The 19334-nt window shown below is 39.4% G+C and overlaps 2 protein-coding genes across 9 annotated transcripts; one reads left to right on the top strand and one right to left on the bottom strand.

Moving 5' to 3' along the window:
• Nucleotides 1–295: 295 nt before the first annotated feature.
• On the bottom strand, nucleotides 296–4466 carry srsf2b (serine and arginine rich splicing factor 2b). 5 transcript variants are annotated; one of them, XR_009307563.1, is made up of 5 exons: nucleotides 3882–4466; nucleotides 3102–3424; nucleotides 2186–2426; nucleotides 1454–1558; nucleotides 296–714 (listed from the first exon to the last, which is right to left on the bottom strand). XR_009307563.1 is itself a non-coding variant. In XM_034039692.3 (3 exons), exons 1-2 carry the CDS (start codon nucleotides 4235–4237, stop codon nucleotides 3109–3111), a joined length of 672 nt encoding a protein of 223 aa, XP_033895583.1. In that variant the 5' UTR covers nucleotides 4238–4466; the 3' UTR covers nucleotides 296–1558; nucleotides 3102–3108. The 5 variants fall into 5 exon arrangements, 2 of the variants coding, with proteins under 2 accessions (XP_033895583.1, XP_033895584.1); XR_004547812.3 differs by having other exon boundaries at nucleotides 296–1558; XR_004547813.2 differs by lacking the exon at nucleotides 2186–2426.
• Nucleotides 4467–4770: 304 nt separating this feature from the next.
• mfsd11 (major facilitator superfamily domain containing 11) lies at nucleotides 4771–19150 on the top strand. 4 transcript variants are annotated; one of them, XM_034039869.3, is made up of 15 exons: nucleotides 4771–4873; nucleotides 6123–6218; nucleotides 6498–6644; nucleotides 6863–6918; nucleotides 8010–8117; nucleotides 8600–8679; nucleotides 10768–10864; nucleotides 11106–11164; nucleotides 12114–12279; nucleotides 12923–12963; nucleotides 13931–13996; nucleotides 14461–14586; nucleotides 14832–15006; nucleotides 15253–15388; nucleotides 16135–19150. In XM_034039869.3, exons 3-15 carry the CDS (start codon nucleotides 6549–6551, stop codon nucleotides 16294–16296), a joined length of 1368 nt encoding a protein of 455 aa, XP_033895760.2. In that variant the 5' UTR covers nucleotides 4771–4873; nucleotides 6123–6218; nucleotides 6498–6548; the 3' UTR covers nucleotides 16297–19150. The 4 variants fall into 4 exon arrangements, with proteins under 4 accessions (XP_033895760.2, XP_058845931.1, XP_058845932.1 ...); XM_058989948.1 differs by lacking the exon at nucleotides 4771–4873 and adding an exon at nucleotides 4882–5082; XM_058989949.1 differs by lacking the exon at nucleotides 4771–4873 and adding an exon at nucleotides 5162–5205.
• The last annotated feature ends 184 nt before the right edge of the window (nucleotides 19151–19334 follow it).

Here is a 19334-nt window from a genome sequence, read left to right as displayed (position 1 = left end):
ACCCTAGTATACAGAAACTGAAGCACTTGTTGGTCACATCTAAAAGTTGTTTAGTATCATGGTTTATTTGCATCAGTATCTCTGTTTAAGGCAGAATCTTCCTTCCTCTAATTTAACAGTTGTAGTTTGTCAGTGTATATTCTACATAAAACGTGATTTGGTATTTAAGGGATGGAACAGTATTAACAAAACCTTATCTGCACCTCCTTGCATAGCAAGGTCAGATTTGGGATGCAGGTCCCCAATGCTCACAGTATCAGTGGAATTCTTGACCAAATAGTTACACAGAAACAAATTTACACCAAAAGAAAAGATTTTATTAGCATTCAAAGAACAGTGGTTACAAATACAGAAATATTAGCAGAAGATACAAATTACAAAGGAATGCACCAAGAGCGGTCTATTAAATGCAATTACAGGTTTGATGTACTCAAAGTTACCATTACCAAAAAGCCATAAGGTGTGTAATAAATGGCTAGATGTGCTCACTGTATGCTCCAATATTACAAAAAAAATAAAATAAAGCATTTTCATGTGACCCTGGTTTCAGGAAGTAGAGCAGACCGGATTTTAAAATAAAAAAATAAAACCGGCACGCCAAGGCATCGTTACACAGGAGCAATCAGGAGAAAACTGGAAACAGCCAAGCACTCTGCACTGCAACACGCCACCTTAACAGCTAACCAGCAATACTCAACTGCTACACAACTGCGCCTAGTGCACAAAAAATACACAAGAGAAAAGATTAGAATCGCAAGTCAGATGAAACATTAATAAAATCGCAAATAAAGGAAGTCCGTGCTGGGTTTCAAAAGCAACTACTTTAGGTCACCACACGCCTAGTACTTTAGAATTGATACCAAAATTATTTTAAATAAATGTCTAATATGACGTCTGCATGTATTAGACTAGTTTTAAAATTACTAAAGTTTTGGCTAAAACCACTTAACATGTCTTTAGACTGTAATGGGCAACTAGTTGACAGTTACCACAAAAGAATCTTAACTTTGGTGTAGCAAAGCCAGAATGCAATTTTAGTCTCGACTCCAATTTCTCAGAGCAATTATGTTCAACTAGTCAGCAATAGCAATTAATTAAAACACTGCTTGTGTGTCTTCTACGACACTACTGAACTTTCTAGTCAGGTCCGCCCCCCCCATTTTGGAAGTTTTAACATCTTATATTTTTTCAACAAATTACTAACTTAAGGAAACCCCAGCAGTGGACTAAGCACTTAACAGAAAAATATAAAACATATCAAATGTTTTTGCTTTACCTCACTTATACAAGCCCAAAATGTATCTGAGGTCCTTCCTATTTAATAGTTACAAGAAACTGGAACAAGATGGCACATACAAAATTAACCTCATTTTCTATGCAGAGAAAAAAAAAAACCAAAAAAAAAAACCACACATTTAAAACTTTATAGGCCATAAATCGTTACAATAATAACCTTTTTTAATCAGCCAATTTGTTTTGGGGATCTCTCAGTCACTTTCAGAGAGATCTTACTTTCGAAGTGACGTCCTCACTGGGTTTAGTTGTTCATCTGTGAAGTCTAGAGTAAAAGGAAAAAAAAAAAAAAGTTTAGCAAGTTGGAGTAAACCAAAACACTACCAGTTAAACTTCCTACAATTGCAGATATTACAAATTCTGCATAACATTTCCTTGATTTCAGGCAGACAGTATAAAGAATGTGTAAAATAGTTATTTGGAATGAGATCTCTTCACCCCACCTTCTACTGCACTCAATTTTTTGATCACGTGTGCTAGTGGGAGCGAGACTTATTCTGCAACATTAAAAAGGTTCAGTTTGTGTTTTTTGCCACTTCATACAATTGTCTTTCCAATAAGCAAATGCCTCCAAATAGTTTTTTGGCAGGTAAGCGACATCCCCACAAGAACTCCAGTTAAAGGATGGATTTACCCAACAAAAATCAACTCTTGGGTCAGCTAGCACTTGCTATAAAATGTTATTTTGTCCTTGGCCAAAATGAGCCAAGTATTCAAATAAAAGCAAGTTAATCACCACAGTGCAGGGCCCAACCCAACCATGTTGCATGAAATGCTTCCTTGGTATTTATTGTGTAAACTACTGGGAAAACCAAAAAATAAAATGTAGCTTTCTAAACAGTAGTATTTCACAAGTTAAACATTTGTTAATCCCAAACAAAAGCAGACAAACCTTTTTTTTCCCCTCCTGTTTTAAGTATGTGAGCCCAAGGTCATGGACAACACATGAGCAGGACAATGCAAGGCTTCTCTCCATTGTCCTGCAGACGTACCTCAACACCAACTCATAACTGATTCTGACCAGCCTGCTCCAAAGCATACCCCAACAGCAGGAGGCGGCCTCAGGGCGGATCACACAATCTCTAACTGCACAAACTGCCCCAAACTCCTTTTTTGCAAACAGGAAACAGCAGCTTGAGGAGAAAATTCCACATTTTTGGTGAATATTTCTTACTTTCCAAATCAGTCTCAATACTGCAAAAAAATGCACTCCTTTAAGGTTTTCTAAATTGTACATAAAAGGAGAACGAAAAGATAATATTCCTAACAGTGTTCGGGCAAATACCAAGATATAGGGGGCAGCATTCTCCAACCTGTTGTTTCTGGGACATTATGCTTCTCCCCTAGCAACTAGGGTCCCTTCATTACAAAAAGGGAGAATTTGAATGCTGTAATGATTAGACTTTAGTGACCAAATTAAGAAATAAGTTTTGGCACAACTGACATACCAGTAAAGTTGCTTCTCTTTACCTCCCCCTCTAAGCTATCCAAATGTGTACTGTATAGTGGTATTGGGCATTTGGGTGCAAACAGGTTGGAGAACACTTGTTTAACAAGTGGTTTCACAGGCAGGGGTATGGAGTCATGCTTAAGACTACATACAGTAGGTCCATAAGGGTAAACAAACATTTACAAATCCTAGCAATACAATACCAGATTGCATTAACTGCCTTGAAATCACCCCTGAACACAAGACTAATGGGCACTGCTATTATATTTACATAGAAACTCGGTAAATAACGTGATGCTTTAGTGTTCAGACTAAAAGTATTTCTCTAGGGCTGTAACATTGCACCGGTTCCATTTACCATTGAGTTAGGAGGACACTGCTCCCTCCTCCTCCGGAGACTTGGGCACGCTCTTGGACCTCGACCTGGACTTGGAGTTTACGGCAGAGGCGGGTGTGCGGCTTCGGGATCTGGAGCGGGACTTCGACTTGGACCTGGACCGCGACTTGGATCTGGACAGAGACTTTGACTTGGATTTAGACTTGATTCTGCGTGGGGAGCGAGTTTTGGAGCGAGACCTGGAGCGGGAGTATGAACGGGATCTTGATCTGCTGTACCGCGAGCGGCTGCGGGACCTAGAACGACTCCTGCTTCGGGAGCGACTGCGCCTGCGTCGTCGAGGGCTTAAAAAAAAAAAAAAAAAAAACAACAACACACCATTTACTCACTTCCAAGTTTTAATTTAATGTTACATAGTCTGCATCAGTTGCATCGCCATGTGTTTCAATAACAGCACTATTACAACCCAGAAAGGCTTAAAGGCGCCTGCAAAATTGTAATTTGTGTGCACGAGTGAAGTTCTCGGCTTAATGGCTGCCATTTTCTGCATAGGATTATGTCGGCTTTGAATTAGATTACGAAAACTATGCAAACAGCACATGTAATAACGCATTGATTATACAAACATAAACAATGCAACTGAAATTGCAAACCGTAACGTTTGTGATAGTGTTCTAAACTAGCGCTTCAGACTGTAGTTTACCAGCACGATAACCAAGTATCCCTCTATCTTTGTCCGCCACCACCCCCAAATAAGAGTCTGAAGCCCCGCATTAAATACCGCCACCCCGGCGCCCTTACCTCCTGCTTCTCCTCCCGGAGCTCCCATACCTTCGTGGCGGGCCTCCTCGGCGCCCGTGGTGTGACTCTGGCGGCCGTCCGTAGCGAGCCATCTGCACTCTCAGCTCCCGCCCATCCAGCACCGCGCCGTCCATGGCGTCCATCGCGTCCTCCGCGTCACGCTTGTCGTGGAACCGCACAAAGGCGAACCCGCGGCTCTCCTTCGTGTAGCGATCTCGGGGAATATACACGTCCCCGACCCGCCCGTACTTCTCAAAAACCCGTCGCAGCGTCTCCGGCGAGGTTCGGTACGTCAGGTTATCCACCTTGAGGGAAGTCATGCCCTCAACATCGGGCGGCGGCCTACCGTAACTCATGTTCACCACTGACAATCAAACACAAACTGAAGAAAAATGTCGACCTGAAAATCAAAACAAACGTTTAAAAATGTAACATTCGAGATTCTTCAAATATGAATGAATTTTAGCTTGAAAACTACGACCCTAGCGAACCATGTCGAATGGAAAACAGTTTTACAAACGCTACGCACAAACCAACTAAGCACCCAGCTACCTGTCTGCAAAATGGCGCTTTCTTGCTCAGGAAACCCAGTATTTATAGGCTCGCCAATGCTAATATAAAACTATTTTAATTGCTCACAAAATAAGTGAGATTAGCAAAATATCATTACAAATTAGATAGATAGCCGTAGAAAATGTTTACAAAATAAAACTTTTCATGTTTTAGTGTTTAATTGAAAAAACGTTGTCAGACAATAATACCGGATGTGACCCCGGAAGTATTCTAAATTAAACTTTCTTTTAAAAATATTTAGTTTTTTTCAGAAAGTTTGATAAAATATCCTGAAACTATATCGTTAAATGATGATATAATTTTTTTTTAACTTGTTATCCTTTTTTCTGTTAAATTGCTATTAAAATATTAGAAAATTAAAAGTTATAAAGCGTTCCTGATTAAAGATTTTTAGGGGTTAACAACACGCTTAAAATCAAGTAGGTCCTATCGTTTTTAGATAATTTCTTCAATAAGAAATTAAACTGCAGTTTCGTTTTTAATGCGCTATTTGAAAATGCGATTGAAGCTGTAGGATACGTTTATTTGTTTAGATCGACCCCTTTAAAATGTAACAAACTAAATTGTCGGGTTATTAAATAAAACAAACATTTGTAGAAAAGTAGCCGAACACGTGGGGTTGCGAGAGGTAACTAGGCCATTTTTTTAACCTACTAGATATGCAACCCCTTATAACCAGCTTTTTTTTTTTTTTTTTTTTTTTTTTTTACTGGTTTATGTGCGGTGTAGTCTAAGTGGGAGTAAAAGCACGGTAATAATATATACAGATTGCTCTGTATGTTAAATTGTGGAGAAGCACGAAAAAAAAATTGCATTTTGTACCAGGTCATTCGTGGTACAAAACAATGAAAGTGTATAAGTACAGAAGGAGTGTAATTGTTGGTAGTGTGGTCACTGGTCAATATGATGGGTAACGGAAAACAAGCAATACAGCATTTAAACTGGCAAGATACACAGGTAGATTACTGTGTAGGTTTGACTCACGGAAATCGGCCGCATAAGCTTGTATGCGGGACGGTTTAAAGAGCAGAACCTAAAGACAATGCACAACGTCTAACTATAGAAATCCAATTACCCATGGCTTCAATATGTTCTTTTATCGGTGCTTCTGCTTCAGTTTACAATGCTGGTGTACGCTAATGCACACGTAAACACGTGTTAGCTATTAGTGTTATTGTATGCTCTTAATATGAAACCAATTGCAACTGCATTTCCCAGAGACCAGTAGTACTTGAATATCACGGTAAACTGAAACTTTAACCCGACACCGGGACCAAACTGTTCACTGCAGCGTGGAGTTTGCACCATTTTCTTGTTAACCAATTGAACACGGTGTTTTGTGGTTGGCCAGGGATTAATACAAATGTATATTGCCACACAGTTCTAACTGCATTCACTAGTTCAAATCAATATTTACAAATACTTCCACACAAACACGTGTATATATATACAGCTTCCTGTCACTGTGCGTCTTTGCGTGCCATGTGAACTCCATTTCCCAGAAGCCCTTGTCCTAGTTTCCCGAGTCAGCTGATCGCCTCAGCTGACAGTGAGTTTGTCGGCTTTCATCAGTCTTAACATACGATTAACCCACAATTTATTGCTTGTGTACTGAGTGTAACCACCACAGATACAGATTTATCAGCTGACTTTTTATTCTTTGGACAGAAACGGATTCAGGATGGTTACCAGGAAATCTTTATAAACTGTTTATATCCGCCATACATCTTGGGAAACACTGAGTCAGACGTACATTTCTTACAGGTAAGTTCTGGTTTTGCGATATTTACAGGATCTATGATGTTAATGTTATTTTGTAATTAATGTTACAGATGATACAAACATATCTGTGGTGCTGTACCATAAAACGTTTATTAAAAGCGGAAGACTCGCATTTTGTACTTTGTACTTAGAACAAACGAGAAAGTAATACTTTTACAAAATAGTCTGTGCTATATGTGTATCTATAAACACATAAACCAGTCTCATAATTAGAACCTATTCTACTTGCGATATATTTACACCTTTTCTCTTCCTGCATAGGATCTGCCAAGGAGCTTCACTCAACGAGTTTTGACATCCACAGATACAGTCATGTCTCCGGAAGGGAAAAGACTCCTCAATATTATAATCTTAGGGTTTGCTTTTATGTTTATGTTTACAGCTTTCCAGACCTGCGGCAATGTGGAAGTAAGTAAGCGAGAAGAAAGTCGTTTTTTCACACCAACATGGCAGTATTCCACGTGACAGTAGAACTAGAATGACACTAAATTTAGTCTAAATCCCTCAGATATCCGTACACATGTTGGCTCTTCACAAGCCCTTTCAAAGTCAGTTCTTACTAATAAAATGTAGTTTTAATGTACTGAACTGTTCTGCTTCATGCTTGAATGTTCTTCTCTTTCCAGCAAACCGTGATTAAGAGTTTCAACAGCTCCAAATTCCATGGGAGCGGGTATACTAGGTATTTATTTTGCTGACCATTTCTAGCAGTGTAATAATATCCTATAGGATGCTGTACAGTACAAACTGAAATTCACTCCACGAGAGGTGAGAGGGGATGTAATTACTGGTCACTGTGACCTTGAGTGGGTGAAAATCATCTTGTATCTTATACAGCACCTAATACTATATATTGTTATACATATAGTTAAATAAGAATAGTAAACCAGTACAGATTATTTATTTAATGTGATGGAATTTCCATTCGATGCAAACTACAGTTATACTTAAGTTTCAGACGGCTGTATCACATCAACATCAGGATTTACTGTTTTTTATATACGAACATATAGATAGATAGATAGATAGATAGATAGATAGATAGATAGATCTATCACATCTATACATATGGCCAAAGACCTGCTTATCCAACACAAATGTAAAAATGCAGGATGAAGCACCAGTCAGACGATAATGTTAAACAATGCTTTAACCATTTTTAAAGCCAGCTATTGTTTTCCTGTCTGGAAGAAACTACAGTGCATCCGTGTGTATGTGTGTGTTTTTTAGTGACTCCGTGTTAGTTTGATTTTGTTGTGGCAGCCAAATGGGCCCCCACTACACCCACACACACACACACACAGACATGCCATTTTAGATTTTATTATAATTTGTTATTCCTAACTCAAAGCCAAAGAAAAAATACAGGAAACAAAGGACTTAATAATTTCTAAGTGAATATGTAGAGAGTCTCTTATTGTTATAAGAGATGTCACCTTGTGTAGTTTGAGTGTGGCTCTGGCTGCTCAAGCTGTGAGAAATGATTTCTGTTATAATAAGAGACACGACATATTAACTTAATATAAAATAAAATTGTGCTGCTTTTCTCCCTCTCAGTGGAGCATATAAAATAAACTTTCTACTGTAAATGGGCACTCCACATAATAACAAAAGGTTCTGTAAAAACACTTCTGGATGTTAGTGGCTCCTCACAATATAAGTACACATTCTTAGTAATATTATTTATTTTGTGACTGTGAATCCCACTGTGCTGCTAGTATTCATTTATTTCACACACACTCTGAAGTAATATTTTCTGTCTTCTGTTCCCAGTATGTCCGTTATTTATGGGGTTTTCTCAGCGTCTAACCTCATCGCCCCGTCTGTAGTCGCTGTAATTGGCCCCCAAATATCAATGTTTATCTGCGGTTTGTTTTACAGGTAAGCACTTTAAAATGACCTTCCCTTCCCTCACAGGAACTAATAAACTTGGGTCAGTTCTAAACGATAAGAATGCTGCACAGCTTGCTCATTAAAATCCTCTGCTTTCATAGAGTAGGTGATTATTATTCACTTTGCAATTCCATTCAGTGGTCAAAGGTGTTTGGTTTTCTGCAATGCAAATTGTTCCAATTCTTTTTTAAATCTAGTTCAGAGGGGTTGGTAATTTACAGCATGTTGGTCTTTTTCGATTATTTTATTTGAGATAATTTTAACAGTGGCTTTTTAAAGCAAGGTTTTAGTACTACCAAGATATTTACTAAGCAAGAAGTCTGAGTAGAGAACCACAAACCAGGACAGACTGGCCCTTAGAAAAGTTTGTGAAAGAATCATAGCAGAGTGTGATAAAGCTTAGTGAGAGCATGGCAAAGCACAAAAAAGGGCTCTGCTACTGTAACATTGTGCATCTTCTCCTCTCACAGTGCCTATATTGCTGTGTTTATATATCCGTTAACCTGGTCCTTCTACACGGCTTCAGTGTTGGTTGGGATAGCAGCTGCAGGTAGGAAAGAATTGTTTATATACGGTACATGAGAGCTGGGGGTGTGATAAGGAATCGCGATACTGTCTTTATATAATATATCGTATTGTAAAAGAGATATGTGTAGTTTGGATCGTTATATAATACCAAAAGCACACGAGAGCTCATTGTAGTTCAAGTGATTCATTTTATAATTGACATGAAAATACACTCTCCGTTATTTATTTATTTAACAAAATAGTTTTTACAAGCGTAACACAGTTTTGTTGCATTTTTACTCTAGTGCCTTGTACCAGAGACTCCTGATGTCTTGAAGTCTTTCTGAGCCTATTACCATTACCACTGAATGAGATACTGCATCGCTACATTAAAATACCTCAGGCTGTTTATTCCCTATAGTTTTGCCACCTTTCATAAACCCCAGCCCCCCTGATATCTTTGAATCAGGAGCTTGAATTGCCGGAGTCTCCCTCCTGTAGTGACAGTAAGAGGTGCTAGACCAGACAAAGACCACGACAGTGAAGTGATCAACGCCTCTCCACTGCGATAGAGTACACACAGCGAGGAGGCGCTGTCCTGATAGCGCTCATTCATCTAGCAGTGCATTGCCTGGGAACTCCATGAGACCACATCACTGGAGTTAAAAGAAAGATACACCATAATACCAGCATGGAGAATACACACACTCCAGTTAAGTTGGCTTGTATTTGTAAGACACAGGGAAACTGAAAGTATACACTATTATATTTTACACCATCCATTCCTACAAATATTTCTGACATCAGTCAGTGATTGCAAATAATTTGAGCATTCAAATTATTTTAAATCAAATGTTTGCGTGCACACCAAGAAGCTGCATTTCAAGTCTCCAGTAGCAGCTGATTTTAAAAAATAAATAAATAATCAAGAGCTCTGTACAAAGCTGTGATTTATCTTTGTTCTTATAAGGGGGACTTTCATTTACAATCATTGTTTCTTAAAACCGAGCGATTAAAATCATATCAGTGACAGTGGCATATACATTGCATAATACCCTCCACAAACAAAATTGGTGAGAGTGCCTTCTGTCTCAAGCAGTATTGCTCCTCATAACATGGTGAGGCCCCATGCTGACCCTGGGTGTGGCCCCTCTGCTTTCTCCAGGTACACCAGACCCTGGTTATGACTGCTAAAGGAGACTCGATTCGGTGGGCCAAATTCACACAGACTTTACCTCAATACTGTGTTTTCAGCTTTGTTTTGTGAAATGACAAACAAGCATCTAATGTTACAGAAGTACAGAAAATAACTGCAAGATGCCAGCAGGAACTCAAAATGTTGTAAATTTAACCCAGCTTATCTGGGGATACAACCATAACAGCATCATTTTAAATGTTGGTGGAATGATGGTGTGTAATGACGCCATCGGTTCTCTAGTTACTAATGTGATTAACTGATAAGCAATTTATCACTCAGATATTCTTGCAGAATTTTTCCGTACGAGTGTTCCAGTTAATACTCTGTATTTGTTAATCAGGTCCCTTAACAAGCCTGCATGTGAACTCCATTTTCGGTTAAACCATGGTTATGCAGTGCTCAGCCCTTTATACCACGGAATGGGTTATATGGCAGTGTGATCGTGGCTCCTATTTTCCCAATAATACCATTCCAGCTTTACTGATAGGGTAATTTCAGTTCATACGTACAGTTCCCATCTAAATGTAAACTTTGGATGTCATTAAGTCGTTTATTATATTCACACCTCACTTACTATGGAAGGAAGTAGCCAATTTGAGTGGTTTCTCTCTCAAATGCACAGTTTAAAAATACAAATAAAACCTTATCTTCAGCAGATCTTTTTAAATTACCGGCAAGTTGTAAGCAGTAGAACTCTTCAGGTTTGTAATAACAGTGCTCCCCCTTTATAAGGCAGCCCTTCATACCCTTCATTCATAAGGTGGTATGGTCATGTCTTCCATTTGCTCGTGGCTACAGCACTGTAATAATACATGAAGTCTACGATCCAGCGGTAATTGGAAGCTTAGCTATCACATGTGCACAGCTAGTCAGTAGGAACTATCCTTTTCCTTGCATGCGCTGAATATTCCAGAATTTGTGTTTGTGTTGCAGTGCTCTGGACTGCACAGGGAAACGTCTTGACTATCAACTCCACAGACACTACCATCGGGAGGAACAGTGGGATATTCTGGGCCCTCCTGCAGTTCAGGTAATAGCTTCTCACTTCACGAAACCTCATCTAACATGTGTGTGTTCTCTTTGAAGAGTGTTTCCTTGATCACTCTTCAGGTTGAGCAAATGACCTCTGTTTCTTCTGACACCTTGGCTATGTGAGAAATACAATGCTGAGCCTCTATAGTGTTTGTTGCATATTTATTCAAGTGCAGTACTTCGAATTGACTTCTAGTTTCTAAGCAGTTTTACTTTGGTAATTTCTCTTCCTTTTACAGCCTGTTCTTTGGGAACCTCTATATATATTTTGCTTGGCACGGCAAAGCCCACATTTCAGGTACGTTTTCAAGTGATTTATTTTCCTATTCCAATTGGCCTCTTGGTTTGTTGCCCTTGCTAACTGTATTCTCGACCTTTATGCCTGCAGCATAATAAGAACAATTTAAAACACATACAAGTACGAACTCTATAGCAATGTTCTTTAACTTGGGATCATGAAAGGGCAACTTACTACGGATCTGCAATATCACACTTCTCTTCACAATGCATCCTTCTTGTTTGGATTCGCTTTCAGCATTTTCTGTTTGTCACTTTTGGTGACTTTAAACTTCAATCATGTTGTAAATGTTAATGTGTGCGCCTGCAACACTTCTGCCCCTAGTGGATGTAAGCAATACCATACTTACTCAGCGTGGTATCTCTTACTGCTGTACTTGTTACTTCCGCTGGAGGCGGATAGTTGAGCAGCATTGAGGGAAACAGCCCTACAGCATGGTGGCACATCAACACACAGCTTCCTTCTCTCTCGCAGTATTTGATTCATCTAAATAAAGGATCTCAACACAACTGTTGATTGAATTTTAAATTATGTACATTTAAAAAATGAGCACTACCACTGCACACCCTTGATACACCACTAGTGGGCATTGTGGTCTCATTACAGATATTCTACCTTGTCCAAAAGGTAAAATATGCTGGTGACTTTATCAGGCATGCCAAATATCCATGGGTGAAATTATAGTAATGAAAAAAGAAAAACAATTTAACATAGAGAAAAAAATGTGTAAAATGCATTACCAGTACTAAGTAATTACTTAAGAAATACTTCATTGTTTTCTAAGAAAATATGTTGATTTTTGAGTATTTACACAGCCCTAATAAATCTGCATAGAAGTATGTACGTTTAGTGGTGTGTCAGTTCTGCAGTGGAGATGCTGTAGGAGATCTGTTGCATTGACACACTCTCTCTCTCTCTGTCTCTCTCTGTCTCTGTCTCTCTCTCTCAGAATGGGACACCAGGAGAGTCTTCATCTCCCTGACAGTCATCAGTCTTGTGGGCAGCTTCCTGTTCTTCCTCATACGGCGGCCAGAGCCGGAGAGCGTTGCCCCTGAGGGGACTGAGGCCCTGCTGCAGGCTGACCTGGGGGACAGCAGCAGTGGCAGCACCACCCCGTGAGTCTGACTTCTCCCTGCTTATACCACACGGGGAGTGAATCTTTCACCCATTGAGACCGAGGCCTCAATTATAAGTACAAGCAACACAATAAAAACGTGTGCTTCAAACTTAATCAGCAGCAGACAGAGATCACAGAACAGAATTAATAGGACGTATCTCTTTGTTAATGTGGACTGAAGGAGAAGCATTCAAGTACGATCTTTATTACCAGAGAAAGAAAAATAATCAGATTCCATCTTTATGCTATGATGGAAGCAATTCCAATTCTAGGTGTTGCTAAAGTATCCATCTTTTTGTATTTCCAGTATTTAGTCCATTGTATCTGCAGAACAAAAATTAATTGGCCTTTGTGTTTTAAATGTGAAACAATAACCTGTTCTACATCATTAATAGCTTATAAGCTGGGCCACTGAAGGCTATAACTTGGGTATGCTTTTTTAACTAATTCAAATCGTAATGTTTGTCACCCACTTCTGCTCAACAATCATACAATCCATTCTTAGTTTTAATTGATTGTGGATTTGGAGCTCTATGAAGCTTGGACTCAAAACCAATGTCAAAGCAAGCACTTCAAAAGGCACCTTGATTTGGCTTGGCTGTTGGAAAGTTGCTTGACTGACTTTGTTTTTGTTCTCGTAGGTTAGCACAAGGAAGGAGTGCGCAAGCCCTAGATGCATTTAGTAAGTAGGAACTTATTCAATGTGCAAATCTGTATAGAGGCATTTCAGAAAGAACACGTTGTAACTTCATTGTATCTCAAACACTCGCAACAACAGTTTGTGTGGAGGCAGGAAGCAGAAATCCATGTATTGCTGGTGGACTGTGTTCTCGTAAATGTGTATATAGTTAAACCCTTTATACCTTACTTTACATTTCTTAGTGAACTACCCTCTTGAGCATTCCATAAGATCCTATATTGCTGTTATTTAGCAGGCTTGCTAATTATTCCAGAAAACAAAACTCCTGTAAAATGGTTTTAGAAATGACTGCCAGAGCTGTGCAACTGTAGTTTCTTACTCCTCTGCAACTATGGCAACTGTGAGTTAGCAAAGCTCAAATCTCCATAGAAACCTTCAGGCGCACCCAATGCAGGCACTACAGCGAGCCGCCTCAGTTTGAAATCCTTTAAAAGGGATCGTTGTTTTGTTACATCCAGCTGAAGTGCCCACTTGTATGCTGGACAGAAGCCTGAATTGAAGCCATCATTGTTAATCATCTACTCACCCGGAGTGATCTGAGTCTTAAAAGCAAGTGGCTGAAGTACCAAACCATATCTATTATTACTGTTATTGTTATTGTTATTATTATTATTATTATTTGTTAACGGTTTTTAGGCTTAAAGTAGGACTCCTATTGCTGGCCCAGTTATTGTGTAGTGAACAAGACCCTGTAATATGTGCAAAATAACCAGGCATCTTTTTATAAATATTTTAAAGCTTGTTAAAAATGACACCACCTGGACCTCCTTCCTCACTGTCCAGCATGTGTGCTGGACCTCCTTCCTCACTGTCCAGCGTGTGTGCTGGACCTCGTTCCTCACTGTCCAGCATGTGTCCTGGACCTCCTTCCTCACTGTCCAGCATGTGTGCTGGACCTCCTGCCTCAGTGATCAGTGATCTGATCAGTGGTGTGTTTGCTCTTTTACAGAGAAAGCTGTCCAGCTGTCTGGCACAAAGGAGATGCTGCTGCTGAGCATCTCCATTGCATACACAGGTAAGCTGTGCTCAACATGCCTACAATTTCTTTTCACATTTAAAATGCTAACCAAGGTTTCAAAATCAATTTTCTATCAACGTTACCGATTGTACTGAAGACATTTTGGTTGCATTTATCAAATACATTTATTTCAAATATAGTGCTATTGATTATTGGTACCCAGTTACTTCATCTGCTGTAGGTCACACGGTCCGATTGCAGTTAGAACATTGAAGTAAATATGCTCCACCAACTGGAAGTGATTATGTTTCAGGAAGCAACAACAACATTTCATCTATATATCTGCATTAAAGTAAAACAAGCAAGCAGGGTTAGGCAGATACTTTCCCAGGGAGGGTCCTCTCCACCAGGGTTGGTAACAGCTGCTGTTCAGATTTGACGGGTATGTTGTACAGTGAGATTGACTGGATTGCTTTGTATTTCTGCTTGGGTAATTGCTGATTTATCCTGTATTGTGGCAGGTCTGGAGCTCACCTTCTACAGTGGGGTGTACGGGACCTGCATTGGGGCCATGAACCAGTTTGGAGACGATGCCAAGAGTCTCATCGGACTCTCAGGCATTTTCATTGGCATGGGAGAGATCCTGGGTGAGTGTGCGGTACGAGGCCAGTGTCCTGCAGGCCAAGCTGATACCTGTCCATGCTCCACACGCTTTCCTGTTCCCTCCTTCTCTCCCTCCCCTGTCCTGTTCTCTCTCCCTCTCTCTCTCTCTCTCTCTCTCTCTCTCTCTCTCTCTCTCTCCCCCTCACTTTCTCTCTTCTCCCTTCCCTATCTTGTCCTGTCCTGTCGCTTCTCCCCCTCTCTCTCACCAGTCCTTCCTCTGTGTGTGCAGGAGGGGGTGTGTTTGGCATACTGAACACGCGCAGTCGTTTTGGGAGGAACCCTGTGGTGCTGCTGGGGCTGCTGACTCACTTCGTGGCATTCTTCCTCATCTTCCTGAACATCGCGGCTGACGCGCCCATCGCCCCCGAGCAGGGCACCGACCTGCAGGCCTTCATGATCCCCAGGTAGCTTTCTGTTCAGCAGGGCTAATCGACGGGGAATGGATAGAAAACAATGTGCATATCAACAGTCTGTACAGAATATAGAATAAGAAATGGCAGTGAATAGTTCTGTTTAAGACCATTAGTGTCTTTATTTTTCAATGTCTTCAAAACAATTTGTTGTCGAAATGTTTGTAATTGAAGTTTCTTTCAGTATTTCTATATGTAGCACTATTGAGTGTTAATAGCTGGGGTTGTTTTTTAATTCAGTGTGCAGGTGGCGCTCCTGTGCAGCTTCCTGTTGGGTCTGGGTGACAGCTGCTTCAACACCCAGCTCCTCAGCATCGTGGGCTTCATGTTCCCTCAGGACAGCGCGCCTGCCTTCGCCGTATTCAAGTTCATACAGGTGAGGGAGAGACTGCCAGACCTTGATTAAACTTCCATTCTTTAAACACCTCTGTTACCCTGCCCTCTTCTGCCCCTTTGTCATAAAGAGAGCACGCTATCTGTGCTGTTCAGGACTGTATGATACATATTTAAAGGCACAGGGGTTGTATTGTAGTTATTTCTGGTGATTACTGAACATTTCACAGACACCCCGGGATCAAAATAGTTCATTGTATGTTTTATCCATATTCAATTTGACCAGTTTCTTTTAGTATTACCACATATGCCACCATTTTATAGTTGTGGATTAGGTTTGTATTTAACCCACATTTCTACTGCAGTGCTGTTTGGCTGCACAATCTTTTATCTTATAGATTTGCTGTGCAATAATTTCAATTAGTAAAAGAGCTGTCTAGTAACATTTAAAATAGTAAAACTGTAGTAAAGAACACCCGTGTGATTCATAAGGGGCACGACGATTGGCCTTTGGCTTGAAACCACCTAAATTATAATAGAAAAGCATCCAGGGTCATTCGTTTATATAATGCTTTATTTGATCTCTTACATATTTTAATCATTTCAAACACAACGTTGCTGCAGCTTTCTGGTACAAAATCACTTCCCGAGCTGTAGGTCAGCTTTCCTCCAATAATCTAAAAGTTAATGCTACGAACCAAAAGGTAATGAATTTGAAAATGTATCTCAGTTCCCATTTCCTTTACAGGAGATTGCTCTGATTGGTATTTCTGTCCCTCTCTGTTTTAGTCCATCAGTGCAGCAGTCTCCTTCTTCTACAGTAACTACCTCCTGCTGCACTGGCAGCTGCTGATCATGGTGCTGACAGGGTTCCTGGGGACGCTCACCTTCTTCACAGCGGAGCGGGTGGTCACGGCCAAACGTCACGACTCTGATTACGACAGCATCTGAGCAGGCGTGGGGGCAAGCCAGTGAGCCACCACACGGCAGAGTCCTGGCGCGTTTCCCTGCCTCCAAACCCTCCCTCGTTTCCCGATTCTTCACGAATGCTGGTAATTCTCAGTTAGTTGCACTGTACTGTTTAAGGACCCTAATTCACCGCCCACAACAGTCCCTGTTCCCAAACTCAAATCTGTTGGATATCCCTCCAACCTTTCTACACGGTTGTGGACGTCTTTACAAATATCTAGAATGGTTTCTTGAAAACTTGGTTTGAGTCATAAAAATAGACAGATGAAAATGTTCTTTTAAATAATGAGGGAGCACTTTATTTAGGTTCCACAACCACATCGTACGCTGTTTGAATCCAGTTCATCATAAACACAAACACTTTTGTCAGGCACATGGGAAGCATGCATATTGCTAAACAGCGGACAGAGAAATCCAAACACAGCTTCTCTTAGGCTCATGTACCTTTATAAACGTTTGCTATAGAAAAATCACAGCATAGTTAAAGCATAGAATTAAACTGGAGTAAACTATGGAAAATGCATAGCATAATGATGGGGCAAAGTGACTGCACATTTACTGTGGTAAACTTTTTTATAAGGGGGCACGAATTAAGGATGGGCAATGGTTTCAGAACATTTTCATGTCTTCTATTACTGTGTCAGAGTTGTTATCTGGATAATTCTCTGGCAGTATTTTATTTTTTATTTTGATGTTTTATTTGACCTAATAAAGCGATGCTGTTTGTTTGGATTAACTTTTCAAGCATTTAAAATGAAATAATGTGAAGTATGTCCTACATCTAATTCAGTAACAACTTCCATAACTTTTCAATGACGTTTTCTTTGAGCAATGCACTGTGAAAGGTTTTGGAGTTTGATTTTTCTAAAGAAATTAAACAGAACAAAAATGACGTTTAATTAGCAGTACTAATTGTGTGTACAAATAGCAGGAGGAGCGCCTTTTCAAGTAATACGTTCAATAAAAATGTGATTTGATTACTCTTTAGTCTGATGAATTATTGCAGCACTAAGTTTAAGCTGATTTCAGTGTAATATTTTTGGAGTATGATCATATTTTGAAGTGAAGACCCAATCTCCTTGCCATCCTTTCTTTACATATTACATTAAAAACCCCAAACCCTGCCTAGTTTGTTTTGGGATTCATCGGCGCCACACTGAAAGTTTAAGAATTCAGAAGCGATTTATAGGCTTTCACTATTACAGGTTTGGTAGTTCTCCAAGGGACCAAAACAATTACACACTTATTACAAAACTACTGTGTTGTAACCAAGGTTTTAAAACCAATTTCCTTACCTTTAATTAACTTCAGTACCATTTTCACTGCACCCTCATCATTGTGGAGCTGAACTTTGAAATACTATCAATACTATAGAGCAGCCCTCGTCTCCATGTTAGTCTGCATCTATTGCAGTCCCCCATGAAGATACTATGTTATGGTACATACTGGCTGATACAAAAGGCTAAGGAAACTGTTTTGGAGAGACCCTTTTTACACAGTTATTCAAGATCTTACGGTTCTGCTGAAAACATTGGAAATTAAGTTGAACTACACAATGATCTGAGAGCAGTGACACTAATTAAAGGTATGGAAAATATTTTTAAAACTGGGAGCTTGAAATTGTTGCTTTTTTTTTTTTTTTTCTTTGGGATCATCTCATTAGTTTTTTATTTTCATTAAAAATGTTTTGTCACATGTAGGACTTTTTCAATACTAATAAGGATGTTTATTATGCATCCAAGCTGCTATTGGATTGAGACCAGGGCTGCAGCCCCTACAAGATGGTCAGACAAGTGTACTTCACATAGGGGTAGCCAGGGGGCACTGTAAGACACAGTCGTTATATACTTAGTTAGGAGGGAGGTGAATTTGTTGACATGCTTTTATTCTGAACTTAGGAAAGAGCGAGTCCCCTGCCAATTAGAATTCTGAAAGACTGCTCACAATGAGATATTCCATCTGCAAAAAAACCCAGCCTGTAAAAGTCAGTTTCAGCTGAACTGATCTCCAGCACAGTCAGATACCAGCTGGTTTGTATTCAAAACATTTCCGATTCACCTCTGACCATTGATGGTAAAGTAAAGCAAATTTGACTTGTAGATGGACAGTTTAGTTCATGGTTATTGATGTCCATGAAGGTGAAGACTAACGTTTTAATGTGTTGCAGAAAAATCAGCTGAAATTAGTTATAAATCAAACTGCTAAAGAATAGAAAATGCAATACGCAGCACAGAAAGGATTTTATAAGAACAAATTTGTTTTAATACATTGTTTTCTATAATTAAATCCCAGCTAACCTTTGATTAATTTAAAACTAGTATTAGGATTGTGGTGCCGTAATTGAAAAGTAGTCAATTTCTTCAACATGTGGGAATGCCTCAATGTGTGCAAATATCTTCCTTTATATCCAGACAAATCTACCCATGTGTACAATGGGCTGCTTTGTACAGTCAGAACATGCTCTGTGGGGACTCCAAGCACTTTCCATCTCGACCATTAGGGGTCACTGTGACTCAAAAGGAAACATTACAAGTAGAATAGTGGGCTGCTTAAGAAAGGAATGTAGGATGAATAGGGAATACTCCAAACTGTGATTTGCCATGTATATTTAAGTAGGATACATTTTTAATGTCATTGATTTTAATGTTATGCATTGTAAACGCAGAGAATTGCATTAACTTTCTGGATTGATTTAAAAGTTGATTTAATTGTAAAAGGGAATCCTTTCCATTCTGCATTCTGTTTCAACCTAATGAAAAAGAAATCTGAAATATAGCACACATGTATTTAGAATGTTTGTTTTTTTTGCTCTGCTCCAATAAATAATATACAAATATTTATGAGCAATATATTATGTGTTATTTTTACCTTCTCTCTGTGTGTGTGTGTGTGTGTGTATATATATATATATATATATATATATATATATATATATATATATATATACTCCCTTGAGAAAGATATGTACAACATATCGAAACATTGGGCAGCTGGCTCTTTGAGCTAAAATATATATTTAT

Source organism: Acipenser ruthenus, chromosome 17 (assembly GCF_902713425.1).
Source record: "Acipenser ruthenus chromosome 17, fAciRut3.2 maternal haplotype, whole genome shotgun sequence".
NCBI lineage: Eukaryota > Metazoa > Chordata > Actinopteri > Acipenseriformes > Acipenseridae > Acipenser > Acipenser ruthenus.
Note: the sequence above shows the minus strand (reverse complement) of the source record. Positions and strands in the feature narration are given on the sequence as shown.

Bases quoted from the DNA above. Each gene is read 5' to 3' on its own strand.
- mfsd11 (XM_034039869.3), top strand. From the start codon at position 6,549: ATGTCTCCGGAAGGGAAAAGACTCCTCAATATTATAATCTTAGGGTTT. The intron at 12,964-13,930 runs GTAAGTAGGAAC...GCTCTTTTACAG, and splicing joins GCAAGCCCTAGATGCATTTA to AGAAAGCTGTCCAGCTGTCT. The intron at 14,587-14,831 runs GTGAGTGTGCGG...CTGTGTGTGCAG, and splicing joins TGGCATGGGAGAGATCCTGG to GAGGGGGTGTGTTTGGCATA.
- srsf2b (XM_034039692.3), bottom strand. From the start codon at position 4,237: ATGAGTTACGGTAGGCCGCCGCCCGATGTTGAGGGCATGACTTCCCTC. The intron at 3,425-3,881 runs GTAAGGGCGCCG...TTTTTTTTTAAG, and splicing joins TCCGGGAGGAGAAGCAGGAG to CCCTCGACGACGCAGGCGCA.